At 43.5% G+C, this 15714-nt stretch overlaps 1 protein-coding gene across 1 annotated transcript; it reads left to right on the forward strand.

Annotated features, from left to right (window-relative positions):
* The first annotated feature begins 296 nt into the window (after nt 1-296).
* Nucleotides 297-15377, forward strand: LOC109891479 (zinc finger protein OZF-like). The gene is made up of 2 exons (XM_031824623.1): nt 297-917; nt 13687-15377. Exons 1-2 carry the CDS (start codon nt 533-535, stop codon nt 14898-14900), a joined length of 1599 nt encoding a protein of 532 aa, XP_031680483.1. The 5' UTR covers nt 297-532; the 3' UTR covers nt 14901-15377.
* The last annotated feature ends 337 nt before the right edge of the window (nt 15378-15714 follow it).

The following is a 15714-nucleotide window of genomic DNA, read 5'->3' on the forward strand; positions in this document are numbered from 1 at the left end:
GGCATTGTGGGTAGTTTAGAAGATTTCCCGAAATAAATGAATAAATATGTAATAACGCAAAAACATAACTGTTTGTACTTATAGGTAACCATAAAGTGACTACAACTAGCTTACTACGTCTTTAACCACACTGTACTGTTACACTGGTGAGTAAAACCTTCATACCAATTAACTTTTTCTGAACATTATACAGTAATATACATTTTAGTCAACTGCGTTACCCACTCCAGTCAGCAGATGCGGTGTAGGAATTTAAGGCAGTGCTGTTAGTGTGACGTATAATCTAGTGGACGGAACACTTCTTTCAACAGCAGCAACAGTAAGTCAGCCACCTCCGTAGCTTGCTAGACAAACTAGCCGAAACAATAAAGCTCTTTAGACGCTTTAATGTTTATTGGCCACTGTGTTTTAAACCCACTTCTGTCGTCTAGTTAGTTGTCCGATTTAATTTCATATTTACGGTGTTGTTGTTATTATTCAGCTAGCGGGCTGGTTAAGTTAGCAATAGCCTAGCTAGCTAACATCCCCGACCATGAGTTCACTAAGCTACTCTCCTTCTGCTAAAGAAGAGGCGGTCTGCTGGACGGAGAAAGAATCTCTCGTTAAAGAGGTGAAGGAAGAGGAGGATATCACAGTAAAACAAGAAGTAGAGGGTGAGGCTGTTACAGTGAAAGAAGAGAAAGACGCTTTCAGAGTGAAAGAAGAGGATGATGTTACAGTAAAAGAGGAAGAAAAGTATTTCAGAGTGAAGGAGGAGGAGGATGCATTTTTTGGAGTGAAAGAGGAAGAGGGGGAGAGGGGGACTGTCACATTGAAAAAGGAAGAAGAGGAGGAAACTGGATATCTGGGCCCGGTTTCCCAAGGGCATCTTAAGGCATCCAGTGGCTCTAACGATGAACGTGCCCTGGTTAACACGAGTAAGTACTGTCTTAAAAGCAGAGGCACAAACTCTACAGTTGTTAAACTTATGTGTGGTGTTAAAGGGGAAATATGCAATTGCTACATCAATATTTAAATGTTTTATTATTTATTTATAGCCATTAATTATTGAAGAATATAACACATGCCTCATGAGCTTAGTTCAACTGTTGTACCCCATCAGAACCCCAAATAAGAAACAATGTAAATCAACACTGTATAGCCGGTTAAAACTATAATGTTGATATCATGGATGTTCAGTCCTTGCATCCATAGGGCTGTCTATGAATTTGAGGGTAGTTACCTTTCTCCAGCCCCATCCATCATCTTATTAGCAAAACAGTGGTGGAATTACAGCTTTGTTATTGTTTGAACTGCAGATTGGTTGATTGATTGTTCTGTGGCTTTTTTTTAAAGGGACAACCTAGTTTTTTAACAGAAACAAAATGGCAGCCCAGAGACCTGAGCTGTGTTAGAATACTTATTCTAACCATACTATTTGTGATGCTTATTGGTCAAAGTATGGATATAGTTAGTTTGCCAAAAGTTCCCGGATGTCATACTACATTCGCCAAAATACGAAGTATACATGCAGAGGACTCTATTTTGGTGTTTTTAGGGCCCAAAATGCATTTCTTCAGTGGTTTCAACTATTTTCAGATTTGAAGAAAATGGCGGAAAATATGCAGCTGAAGTTCGACGAGAGAGTGGATACAAATGAACTGCTTTAAATAATTATGCCTAATGTTAAGAAAATGTTGAGCAATGTAATGACTTTTCAAATAAGTTATGTTACACATTGTTAGCTACACTATCCTTACAAACCGCATAGCATATCTTTATAGCCATATGTACCAGTATGTCAGCTTGCTACATAATGTTAGTTGGCTACTAATACATCAAACTTGCCAGTATATTAACTATATTCTAACTAACTAGCCAACGTTTATTGACTTGATTATTCACGTCATTCTTAGCCAAGGGGTCGTGTGCGTTCTCAATGGACATTGTTCATTCGGGGTCGAATGAACAATGAATGAACAACTCCGATTTCAGAGCACTCTCGTCTGATTGTACCAGAGTGCAGAATAATTCATTTACTAGCGCTCAACACCCGTTGAATATGTCCAGGTGTCAGTAAACGTAGACAGAAAAAGCTAAAATTCAATTCTTGCCAGCAGCACAGTTAGTCCCCAACGCTCTGAATAACATGAAACGGGTAAATCATTGTTGATTTACCAGCACTGCTAGGGCAAGTAAAATGGTCAGAGTGAGGTTTTCTCTCATTTGTGTCTAGCAAGCTATCCGACGTTAGCCAGTTAGCTTGGGTGCTTTACTGTCGTTGTGAGGTCAGAACGCTTGGATCGACCCTACTCCTCAGCCATATAGTATTGGTTTACAAACAGTGGCCTTATACGAGCTCATGTTTTGGTTTCTGGTGGGGTAATACAGTTGAAACATTTGAGGCATTTATAAGTTATATTCTTCAATAATCAATGGTTATATAGTAAATGGGTCTTTCTATAACTGGCAGTGTAGATTTCCTGTGGGGTCAAATTGTTAGAGCTGTTAAGTCATTAGCTGTGTTAGAATACTCATACAAACCGTACTATTTGTGATGTTAATTGAGTATATAGTATGCTTATTGGTCATAGTAATCCATCTATAATCCATCCATGATGTCATAATGATAGTTTAACCCAGGTTTCTAGGATATATAGTATATTCTAGAATTGCCAGTGAAGATTTCTTGTGGGGGTCAAATTGTTAGAGCTGTTGATAAGTCATTGTATAATATTCTGGCAATTCTTTTCATGCCATTACATTGAAGGCGAAAGTTAGTCTTTTCTTAGCAAGGTGTTGCTAAAATAATGTTAGCCGCTAGTCGCTAGTTAGCGGGCTAGCTAGCTTGCTAAATGTATTAAGAGTCAGCGCAAACATTGCTAGCTAATACTGCCTGGTACCAGTGTTGTTGTAGGCCTAGATAAGCATGCTTGGAATAGGCGAAGTATGAATATGTTATCTAGCTAACATGCTACATGAAGTAAAAAAAAACATGTAATGTAACACTGACCAACACTTTGGTTCCTACCATGTCTTCATCTACTCTGAGGTTTATTGTCAGACTACACTCATCTGGTGTATTGCTGCCACCTACTGTACAGGGTTGTAAAAAATACCCCCAAATCAAATAATGTTTTGGATGAACGAATCATACTAATTACAAAAAATAAACAGTTTGACTAGTGCAATTTCTCGCTTGCGCTATAAACACAACAAAGTCCACCTTCTTCACTATTAGTGTGTTGGGATCCTTCTCATGGCTTCACTGCAGACTGAGGGACATCCACCACCATCTCCTCTCTACTCACTCCTTCAGCTATTTTCACTGCCTCCACAAAGGACACTTGCAGGTTGGGCCTGATCCTAGCTACTGTGACATCCTGTGACATCCATCTGTCCAGGGCACTCCGGGAACTCGGGAACGTGATTCCCATTACAATTACAATATGCTTCATCTGACATATTTATTCCTTCGGCAAACACTTGCCACGTGTCCAAACTTTTTATCATTGTAACACTGCAGTGGCTTCTGTATATCTCACTTACATTAGTACCCCAGGTCATCTTAGGTTTCATTACATACAGTCGAGAAGAACTACTGAATATAAGATCAGCGTCAACTCACCATCAGTACGACCAAGAATATGTTTTTCGCGACGCGGATCCTGTGTTCTGCCTTACAAACAGGACAACGGAGTGGATCCCATGCAGCGACCCAAAAAAACGACTCAGAAAAAGAGGGAAACGAGGCGGTCTTCTGGTCAGACTCCGGAGACGGGCACACCGTGCACCACTCCCTAGCATTCTTCTTGCCAATGTCCAGTCTCTTGACAACAAGGTTGATGAAATCCGAGCAAGGGTAGCATTCCAGAGGGACATCAGAGACTGTAACGTTCTTTGCTTCACGGAAACATGGCTCACCGGAGAGACGCTATCCGAGGCGGTGCAGCCAACGGGTTTCTCCACGGATCGCGCCGACAGAAACAAACATCTTTCTGGTAAGAAGAGGGGCGGGGGCGTATGCGTTATGGCTAACGAGACATGGTGTGATGAAAGAAACATACAGGAACTCAAATCCTTCTGTTCACCTGATTTAGAATTCCTCACAATCAAATGTAGACCGCATTATCTACCAAGAGAATTCTCTTCGATTATAATCACAGCCGTATATATCCCCCCCCCCAAGCAGACACATCGATGGCTCTGAACGAACTTTATTTAACTCTTTGCAAACTGGAAACCATTTATCCGGAGGCTGCATTCATTGTAGCTGGGGATTTTAACAAGGCTAATCTGAAAACAAGACTCCCTAAATTTTATCAGCATATCGATTGCGCAACCAGGGGTGGAAAGACCTTGGATCATTGTTACTCTAACTTCCGCGACGCCCTGCCCCGCCCCCCTTTCGGAAAAGCTGACCACGACTCCATTTTGTTGATCCCTGCCTACAGACAGAAACTAAAACAAGAGGCTCCCACGCTGAGGTCTGTCCAACGCTGGTCCGACCAATTCGACTCCACACTCCAAGACTGCTTCCATCACGTGGACTGGGATATGTTTCGTATTGCGTCAGATAACAATATTGACGAATACGCTGATTCGGTGTGCGAGTTCATTAGAACGTGCGTTGAAGATGTCGTTCCCATAGCAACGATTAAAACATTCCCTAACCAGAAACCGTGGATTGATGGCAGCATTCGCGTGAAACTGAAAGCGCGAACCACTGCTTTTAATCAGGGCAAGGTGTCTGGTAACATGACCGAATACAAACAGTGCAGCTATTCCCTCCGCAAGGCTATCAAACAAGCTAAGCGTCAGTACAGAGACAAAGTAGAATCTCAATTCAACGGCTCAGACACAAGAGGCATGTGGCAGGGTCTACAGTCAATCACGGACTACAGGAAGAAATCCAGCCCAGTCACGGACCAGGATGTCTTGCTCCCAGGCAGACTAAATAACTTTGAGGACAATACAGTGCCACTGACACGGCCTGCAACGAAAACATGCGGTCTCTCCTTCACTGCAGCCGAGGTGAGTAAGACATTTAAACATGTTAACCCTCGCAAGGCTGCAGGCCCAGACAGCATCCCCAGCCGCGCCCTCAGAGCATGCGCAAACCAGCTGGCCGGTGTGTTTACGGACATATTCAATCAATCCCTATACCAGTCTGCTGTTCCCACATGCTTCAAGAGGGCCACCATTGTTCCTGTTCCCAAGAAAGCTAAGGTAACTGAGCTAAACGACTACCGCCCCGTAGCACTCACTTCCGTCATCATGAAGTGCTTTGAGAGACTAGTCAAGGACCATATCACCTCCACCCTACCTGACACCCTAGACCCACTCCAATTTGCTTACCGCCCAAACAGGTCCACAGACGATGCAATCTCAACCACACTGCACACTGCCCTAACCCATCTGGACAAGAGGAATACCTATGTGAGAATGCTGTTCATCGACTACAGCTCGGCATTCAACACCATAGTACCCTCCAAGCTCGTCATCAAGCTCGAGACCCTGGGTCTCGACCCCGCCCTGTGCAACTGGGTACTGGACTTCCTGACGGGCCGCCCCCAGGTGGTGAGAGTAGGCAACAACATCTCCTCCCCGCTGATCCTCAACACTGGGGCCCCACAAGGGTGCGTTCTGAGCCCTCTCCTGTACTCCCTGTTCACCCACGACTGCGTGGCCACGCACGCCTCCAACTCAATCATCAAGTTTGCGGACGACACAAGTGGTAGGCTTGATTACCAACGACGACGAGACGGCCTACAGGGAGGAGGTGAGGGCCCTCGGAGTGTGGTGTCAGGAAAATAACCTCACACTCAACGTCAACAAAACTAAGGAGATGATTGTGGACTTCAGGAAACAGCAGAGGGAACACCCCCCTATCCACATCGATGGAACAGTAGTGGAGGGTAGCAAGTTTTAAGTTCCTCGGCATACACATCACAGACAAACTGAATTGGTCCACTCACACAGACAGCATCGTGAAGAAGGCGCAGCAGCGCCTCTTCAACCTCAGGAGGCTGAAGAAATTCGGCTTGTCACCAAAAGCACTCACAAACTTCTACAGATGCACAATCGAGAGCATCCTGGCGGGCTGTATCACCGCCTGGTACGGCAACTGCTCCGCCCTCAACCGTAAGGCTCTCCAGAGGGTAGTGAGGTCTGCACAACGCATCACCGGGGGCAAACTACCTGCCCTCCAGGACACCTACACCACCCGATGTTACAGGAAGGCCATAAAGATCATCAAGGACATCAACCACCCGAGCCACTGCCTGTTCACCCCGCTATCATCCAGAAGGCGAGGTCAGTACAGGTGCATCGAAGCTGGGACCGAGAGACTGAAAAACAGCTTCTATCTCAAGGCCATCAGACTGTTAAACAGCCACCACTAACATTGAGTGGCTGCTGCCAACACACTGACACTGACTCAACTCCAGCCACTTTAATAATGGGAATTGATGGGAAATGATGTAAATATATCACTAGCCACTTTAAACAATGCTACCTTGAATAATGTAGGGTAAGTAACATTATATATCTCATATGCATACGTATATACTGTACTCTATATCATCGACTGCATCCTTATGTAATACATGTATCACTAGCCACTTTAACTATGCCACTTTGTTTACATACTCATCTCATATGTATATACTGTACTCGATACCATCTACTGTATCTTGCCTATGCTACACTTGTGTGTATAAGACAGTAGTTTTGGAATTGTTAGTTAGATTACTTGTTTGTTATTACTGCATTGTCGGAACTAGAAGCACAAGCATTTCGCTACACTCGCATTAACATCTGCTAACCATGTGTTTGTGACAAATAAAATGTGATTTGTGCGTGGGTGTGTGTGTGTGGGAGGGGGGGTAATTATTTTGGGAGAAAGAGGTGGTAAAGGATTGGGGGACATCATAAAAACCAAATGAAGTCTCAATGTCATTTCCTACAAGAACTCTATGACCAAGCTTTAGATCAGGCAGCTGACTATCCCCTTACACTTGTGTCTATAAGGTAGTAGTTGTGGAATTGTTAGTTAGATTACTTGTTGGTTATTACTGCATTGTCGGAACTAGAAGCACAAGCATTACGCTACACTCGCATTAACATCTGCTAACCATGTGTATGTGACAAATAAAATTGGATTTGATTTGATAACAACAGAGAGCAGCTGTGTAAAAAGGTAGGGGGGGGGATGAAAATAGTCTGGGTAGCCATTTGATTAGATGTTCAGGAGTCTTTTGGCTTGGGGGTAGAAGCTGTTTAGAAGCCGCTTGCCGTGCGGTAGCAGGGAGAGCAGTCTATAACTAGGGTGGCTGGAGTCTTTGACAATTTTTAGGGCCTTCCTCTGGCACAGCCTGGTATAGAGGTACTGGATGGCAGGAAGCTTTACCCCAGTGATGTACTGAGCCATTCGCACTACCCTCTGTAATACGTTTTGTCATGCCTTTTTCACAACTGTCTAGGTGTGCTTAGACCATGTTAGTTTGTTGGTGATGTGGTGACCTGCTCCACTACAGCCCCATAGATGAGAATGGGGGCGTGCTCGGTCCTCTTTTTCCTGTAGTCCACAATCATCACCTTAGTCTTGATCACTTTGAGGGAGAGGTTGTTGTCCTTGCACCAAACTGCCAGGTCTCTGACCTCCCTATAGGCTGTCTTGTCGTTGATCAGGCCTACCACTGTTATGTTATCGGCAAACTTAATGATGGTGTTGGAGTCGTGCCTGGCTGTGCAGTCATGAGTGAACAGGGAGTACAGGAGGGGACTGAGCACGCATCCCTTAGGGGCCCCTGTGTTGAGCATCAGCGTTGAGGATGTGTTGTTACATACGCTTACTACATGGTGGCGGCCCGTCAGGAAGTCCAGGATCCAGTTGCAGAGGGAGGTGTTTAGTCCCAGGTTCCTTAGTTTATTGATGAGCTTTGAGCGCACAATGATGTTGAACGCTGAGCTGTAGTCAATGAATAGCATTCTGACATAGGTGTTCCTTTTGTCCAGGTGGGAAAGGGCAGTGTGGAGTGCAATAGAGAGTGCATCATCTGTGGATCTGTTAGGGCGGTATGCAAATTGGAGTGGGTCTCAGGTTTCTGGGATAATGGTGTTGATGTGAGCCTTGACCAGCCTTTCAAATCACTTCATGGCTACAGACGTGAGTGCTACAGTCGGTAGTTATTCGGTAGTTATTTAGGCAGGTTACCTTGTTCTTGGGCACAGGGACTATGGTGGTCTACTTAAAACATGTTGGTATTACAGACTCGGACATGGAGAGGTTGAATATATCAGTGAAGACACTTGCCGGTTGGTCAGTGCATGCTCGCAGTATACATCCTGGTAATCCATCTGGCCCTGCGGCCTTGTGAATGTTGACCTGTTTAAAGGTCTTACATTGGCTGCGTAGAGTGATCACAGTCTTCCGGAACAGCTGGTGCTCTCATGCATGTTTCAGTGTTTTTTGCTGTAGTTTAGCTCTTCTGTCACTGGGAATCTATCGGCTGTGCTTCCCTTTGTTGTCTGTAATGGTTTGCAAGCCCTGCCACACCCAAAGAGTGTCAGAGCCATTGTAGTACGATTTGATCTTAGTCCTGTATTGACACTTTGCCTGTTTGATGGTTCATCAGCGGGCATAGTGGGATTTCTTAACTGACTTGCCTAGATAAATAAAGGTATACAAAATACTCTACCTCAGGCGAGCAATAGCTCGAGGCTTCCTTAGATATCGTGCACAAGCTGTTATTTACAAAATACATAGTCCGCCGTCCCTTGTCTTACCAGACGCCGCTGTCCTATCCTGCCGGTGCAGCGTATAACCAGCCAGCTGTATGTTGATAATGTTGTTTAGCCACAACTCTGTGAAGCATAAGCTATTACAGTTTTGAATGTTCTGTTGGAAGTATAGTATTCCGCGTAGGTCATCAATTTTATTTTCCAAAGATTGCACGTTTGCTAGCAGAATGGAGGGAAGTGGGGGTTTATTCGATCGCCTACAAATTTTCAGAAGGCAGCCTGCCCTTCGGCCCCTATTTCTCCGCCTTCTCTTCAGGCAATTAACGGGGATCTGGCCTGTTCCCGGGAAATCAGTATATATCGTTCACATCGGGCTCGTCGGACTCGTTAATGGAAAAAAAGCATTCTGCCAGTACGTAGTGAGTAATCGCCGTTCTGATGTCCTGAAGTTCTTTTCGGCCATAAGAGACGGTAGCGACAACATTAGGTACAAAATAAGTAAAAAAGAAGTTTCATACAATGCAAAGAAACTATAAAAAAAAACAATTGGTTGGAAATAAGGAAAACGCCAGCCTTGCTCTTCGTCTTAAAGACAGTTATGCCGTGCTCCATGTTGGATCCAACCTCCATAAACAAATTGATGTTTATAATGTGTTATTGTCTACTTGATTTACAGTAGCGTCTTGTTAGTCAGTTTGGACACAGAGATACTTAGCTCATAATGTGTAGAGAACTGTTCCTTGATGTATAAGCTATTGTACAACAGACAGAGCTATTTTCCTTTATTCCGGACATTTAGAATGACAACATATTACAGAGTAGCCTAGTGGGATTATTCACAAAATGATCTGGTGATCAGGTTATGAAATGTCATGATAAAGACATTTTATTTTCCTTGTTTCATTCACCTGAAATATTAAATGATTTATAGTCCTACGTCTATGTTGTTAGGTTATGGGTCCTACAGTAGGTCTATGTTGTTGTTAGGTGAAGTTATGGGTCCTACAGTAGGTCTATGTTGTTGTTAGGTGAAGTTATGGGTCCTACAGTAGGTTTATTTTGTTAAGTGAAGTTATGGGTCAATTTGGCATACACAAAGTGTACAAACACTCATTGTCAGGCTGATGGAAAAGCTAGCCAAAGAGCATTTTACTTGTTGAAGTATAAAGCAGTTGATTTGCAGCAATAACACAAACATTATATTAAGCAGGAGATTCAAACGAGCCTTACAATTATAATCCAAAGTTGTAATATTCAGAACACATTGTTTAAATAAAAAAACGAAAACCGGTTTCCGCATTAGCGTTGTCGGGTAGGTACCTTGTCCCTGTTTGGCTTATTGGTGAAATCAGCAGTCAGACAATATCTTCTTTAAGTTAATCAATCAAAACTTTATTTAATGTAATTGCAGACAGAAGTTGACAACAGGAACATAACGTATGTTTCCCAGTAAGTTCTGCACCCCACCTAAGGGCACAGCTGATTTTATACATGTGATCACTCCCTGGTGGTCTGATCACCTACGTCAATGTATGTGTCTACCAATAAGCTGAGGTTACCTTATAAGGTAACCTGGTACAGTAGCTTCTCTGAATTTCTTAGGATTGTCCACTGTCACACAAGATCAAAATGTCAAAACCAGACAGTGGTTACTTCTCTATCTAGTTTCGGTCTGACTCTGACACAGCCTGCAAGCACACTCTCACAACAGCCAGGGCTTAACCACAAAGACTAATATAGATGCTTGTGCAACGTATAGTGGCAGTTTTTAGACACATAGCAACAGTATCTTATTATAAGGCCTGCAGCAAAACATGGATCTTAAAGTCCCCTTAATCAATAATGGGGAGGGTCTTCCACCCCTACATTCCCCCCTCTGAGACTAATAAGTCTCACAGGTTCAATCTTTATATTCTCCTCTGAAATTAAACAGAGTTGGCAAAACCCCAGGATCCATTTGATCCCAGGGATGGCCTGCTAAAGGGAGAAACCACACCTGAGGTTCCTGGAATGGTGGTGGGGTGAGTCTGTCTATATTCCCATTCCTCCTGAGTCCTGGGAAGAACGTCATGAGTTGATGGACAATGGGATTAAGAGAAACCAGAACGATTTGCATCAGCTTCCACCAACACCATCACTCCAGCATGTTCAAGAGCAGTTACAGTCATTCTCTTACAAATACAAACAGTAGCCAAAATCACCAATCCCACTACAAGTACAGGAGAAAACAAAGTTAACATAACTTTCCCCATTACAGTTCCAAATTTAACATTTAAACCAGTCACCAATTTTGAAAGACAGATTTTTCAGATTGAGAGAGTTTTCTAAGATCAGTAATCTTATCAATTATCGCAGTCATATTCTCAGAGGAGTCAGGGAGGAGCATAACACAATTATCAGGACCAATAACACCTGGTACGTTACAGTGTCCTCCTTCCTTCGCCAAAAGATAATCTAAAGCCAACTCATGGCTGACGACAGCTTTCAGATTTTGGACATCTAATGAGAGTTGGCTAAATCCTGGGATCGTTAAACTCATATAGGCCAGTAAAGAATTGGTTAAATTGTTTACCCACTTTCCCTGGACAGCCACACCCCGGGAGGGTATGACTGACATACCAAAAATAGGACATGCGTAGGACATGACCATAGGCTTCCTGATTGTCTGGGATGAGTCGTTTGGCACGCTTCAGTACCCCAGAGTTGGTTTTACCTGTTTTATTGAAAAGATCGGAGACCGGAATTCTTAACATGTACATTTCTGTTCTCCTCAAATAACAACACCCCCCCCCCCCCCCCCCCCATCCAGGAGGTAAAGTGAGGTACCCCCTGTCACTGCATACCCACATCCATCCAAAAGGTGCTCCCATGCCTTCCTCCATCCAGGAAAAGTTTACACCTGTCACCTGTTGCATTACCCGTGTTCCAGATGTGTTCCCCTTCCCCTGTAATCCTATGTATGTCACTGCTTTCACCCATGTATTATTCTCCACATCCCCGTCCACAAAGGGAACGAGTCGGATTTGGAGAGCAATAAATACCCTACATGCATGTTTCCATGGTTGCGGTTTTCTTGTTTCACAATCATAGTGTGTGTATGATGGTGTCCTCGACATCTGATGACTCTTTGGATTCTGTGGCTGAACCCTCTGTTGGTTCTTCGGCCTTTGGTCTTCCCTGTTTCTCCTCTGGCTCCTCCTCATCGGTCGATCTCAGCCTCTTATTGCCATGGTCACCTGGAAGGGTCCAATCCATCTTGGCTGGTTCCATTTTCTCGTATGGACTCGTAGTTTCACCTAGTCTCCAATGTTTATGGGAAGCTCGTCAGGGTCTTCACCTGGGGGAACCTCGTTTGCTTTGCTAGTGTGAGAGTGGTGAAAACTTACAACAGAGGTTAGTTCCTTCATGTACTCAAGATGGTCACACTGTGTCTCAGTTATTTCTGTCGGTCAGTCATAGGTCTCACCCCTGGAGTGTTCATTGGTCATCTTGTTAATATCTCATAAGGTGTACACCCAATACCTTTGTTAAGGCTGCTGCGCAATTTCATGAGGACAATAGGCAAGCATTCCACCTAGATCATTTTTGTGGAATGTCAGGCTTTTGCAAACCCCCCTTTGATCATTTAATGAACCCTCTCTCTAATCCCGTTACTCCACGGGTGATAGATAGACACAAACATCTGGTCAACACCCACCATTTGGGCAACCACATCTTCTATGAGATGGGTCCCATTGTCTGCAGACAAAACCTCACAGGCACTCCCAACCTGAGTATAATTTCCCTGACTAGCAATTTTGCAACACTTCGCGCATCGCAGTTGGTGGAGGGAAATGCTTCCACCCACCCGGTGAACCTGTCAATTATCACCAGGCAGTATCGCTTTCTTTTTTTTTGCTCTACCATGTCTATGAAATCCATAGCAAGGTGGGCAAGAGGTCATTTTGGAGTGGAGAACTTCCCTGGTTGCAGTGGAGTTCCCTTGTCTATGTTATATAAAAAACATGTCGTGCAACAATAAATGAACTTTTTTTTTTCACGTGCTGATTTTGGCAAAACCATTGGACTGAAATCTTCTCCACCATATCCCCCTTTGACGAATGGCTCACACCATGAGCTAATCAGCAAACAGTAGAGATAATGATTGATGGTAAACAGGGCATGCCAGACAAAATATGTAGCCATAAGCCAGACCTATTAGTAAACCCTCTTCCAAACCACACTAGCATATGCTGAGTCTGAGTAGACAGTAAGGGCCTTCCCCCAATTCACAAGCTGAAAAGCACATACCCTGCAGGCACCAGGTTCATGGGTGTGACTGATGTGACTGTGGGGGAGCTGCAGGCTGTGGTTGTGGTGAGCCTGTAGAAACAACTTTGAGCAGCCATCATGTTCTGAGTAAAACCACCACTTCCTGTCTCCATCTGTGCGAGCTGGGCCTTCTTCAGTGCAGTGTCGTGTCCTCCTTTTCCTGCTCTCTGAATAGGTCACCCATGGATGGTGGCACATTGTACTTTTCTTTTGCTTCTGTAGTAGTTTGTGTTTTCTACAGGTGGCCATATGTCTAGGATCTTCCAGTCTGTTCCTTTTTGTGGAGTGAGTTGGGGTGGCGAGGGAAAACTCGCTCCAGGAACTGTGCTTTCTTTTGTCATCCAATTCTATTGTTCTCATGCTGCTTGTTGCTGCTGTTGTCTTCCACCTCCTCCATTGGAGTCCCCTTGAGGATAATTGTGGTAGCATCTCCATTTTCTTCTGTCAGAGGGTAGATCTCTGTATAGACACCCAGAGGTCCTCTGGGTTGATTTTCATACGGCGGCAAATAGTTGTCAAATAATTTAACAGATGTCAATTGTTGTACAACTTCATGGCCCTGCTCTGGGCATCACCTTTTACCTCAAATAAACAGTAGATTTCTGCTGTTGTGGGCCTTTAACCATCTGTCTGACTTTGTTGTTCACACAGGAGAGAGATGTGACTATCGTGGATCCTCTGGGGAGCCTCAACAACATCATGATGCTGATGAGGCAGAGGAGAGTCTCTCCACATCAGAACACCTCAAGAAACACCAGTGGAGACCCACAGGAAAGAAATCTCACTGCTGCTCTGACTGTGGGAAACGTTGCAAATATTCATCAGACCTTAAAATACACCAGCGAGTACACACAGGAGAGAAATCTCACCACTGTTCAGATTGTGGGAAAAGTTTTTCAACATCACAGATTTTGAAGCTGCACCAGAGAACACACACAGGAGAGAAATCTCATAGCTGTGATCAATGTGGGAAGAGTTTTACTACATCTAGCAATCTGACTATACACCAGAGAACACACACAGGAGAGAAATCATTTAGTTGTAATCAATGTGGGAAGAGTTACTTAAGGTTAAAATCACTAAAAGTACATATGAAAATTCACACTGGAGAGAAACCTTACCGCTGTGATCAATGTGGAAAGAGTTTTGTTCAATCTAGCGATCTGACAGTACACCAGAGAACACACACAGGAGAGAAACCTTTTAGATGTGATCAATGTGGGAAGACTTTTATTGCATCTAGCAATCTGACTATACACCAGCGGACACACACAGGGGAGAAGCCTTATAGCTGTAATCAATGTGGGAAGAGTTTTATTACATCTAGCCAGCTGACTTCACACCAGCGTGTACACACAGGAGAGAAACTTTACCACTGTTCAAATTGTGGGAAAAGCTTCTCAACATCGCAGACTTTGAAGCTGCACCAGAAAACACACACAGGAGAGAAACCTTACAGCTGTGATCAGTGTGGGAAGAGTTTTATTACATCTGGCAATCTGACTATACACGAGCGGACACACACTGGAGAGAAACCTTATAGCTGTAATCAATGTGGGAAGAGTTTTAATACATCTAGTCATCTGACTACACACCAGAGAGTACACACAGGAGACAAACCATATAGCTGTGATGAATGTGAGAAGAGTTATACTGCATCTAGCCATCTGACCAGACACCAGCGAGTACACACAGGAGAGAAATCTTTTAGCTGTGATCAATGTGGGAAGAGTTTTACTGCATCTAGTGATCTGACTGTACACCAGAGAACACACACAGGAGAGAAACCTTATAGCTGCGAACAGTGTGAAAAGAGATACTCTCGTAAAAGATCTCTGATCAAACATCAGAAAATACATACATGAAGGAGATATTTCATGATATCAATTAAATAACAATGTAGAATGTTTTTAACATTGTAGTAGGAGTATTTTAAGGAATTTCACACCGTACAACCCTAAACGTTTGCCCCATTCAATTGATTTCAGCATGATATGTATATTAGCCTCGGGAAAAATCCTGGCTCTGAATTGAAAGAGTGATTTAATAAAAAGCGACTAACACAAAAAGAGCTGTGTTACACTTACCATGTTGGTGACCCACTTGAATCAAAATGTAACACTTCAAAATGTAGCTAGCTGCTTTCTGCAAATTGTCCTCTAACCAGGGATGTACACATTATTCCCATTATTTGTGAGCTGTTAGTTTTAACAGGACGTGCAACCTCATCTCCCTCCTCTCGCACAATGGATTTCAACACGATATCGATGAATGATGACAAATAAGTGTTGTGTACCTTTGTTTAGAGACGCCTAAATGTAAATGCATCACTCCCAAATTTAGCTGATTGTCATGTTTTATTATTCCATGCCTCACCATTAAGTGAATTATTGCCAAATCATATTTACAATTCATGTAACATTTAGTAATCATAATTATTTATGCAACCAACTGACAATTTTCGGGTATAATTATATTGACATTGTTGCCCTGCTTTTAGAATAACAGGGTTCATTCTCAGATGTGCTAACCCAAATGTACTAGAGTATGACATTGGGGACTGGGTCCCGATCCAACAACATACCTATCGAGTGAACCCTGAAAAGAGAGAGAAGCTCAGCGGAAAGTTACTACAGACATTGCAGGAGTTTCCTTTTGAAATCAGACATGTCCGTAGTA

The sequence above is a fragment of the Oncorhynchus kisutch genome, linkage group LG5, assembly GCF_002021735.2.
Source record: "Oncorhynchus kisutch isolate 150728-3 linkage group LG5, Okis_V2, whole genome shotgun sequence".
NCBI lineage: Eukaryota > Metazoa > Chordata > Actinopteri > Salmoniformes > Salmonidae > Oncorhynchus > Oncorhynchus kisutch.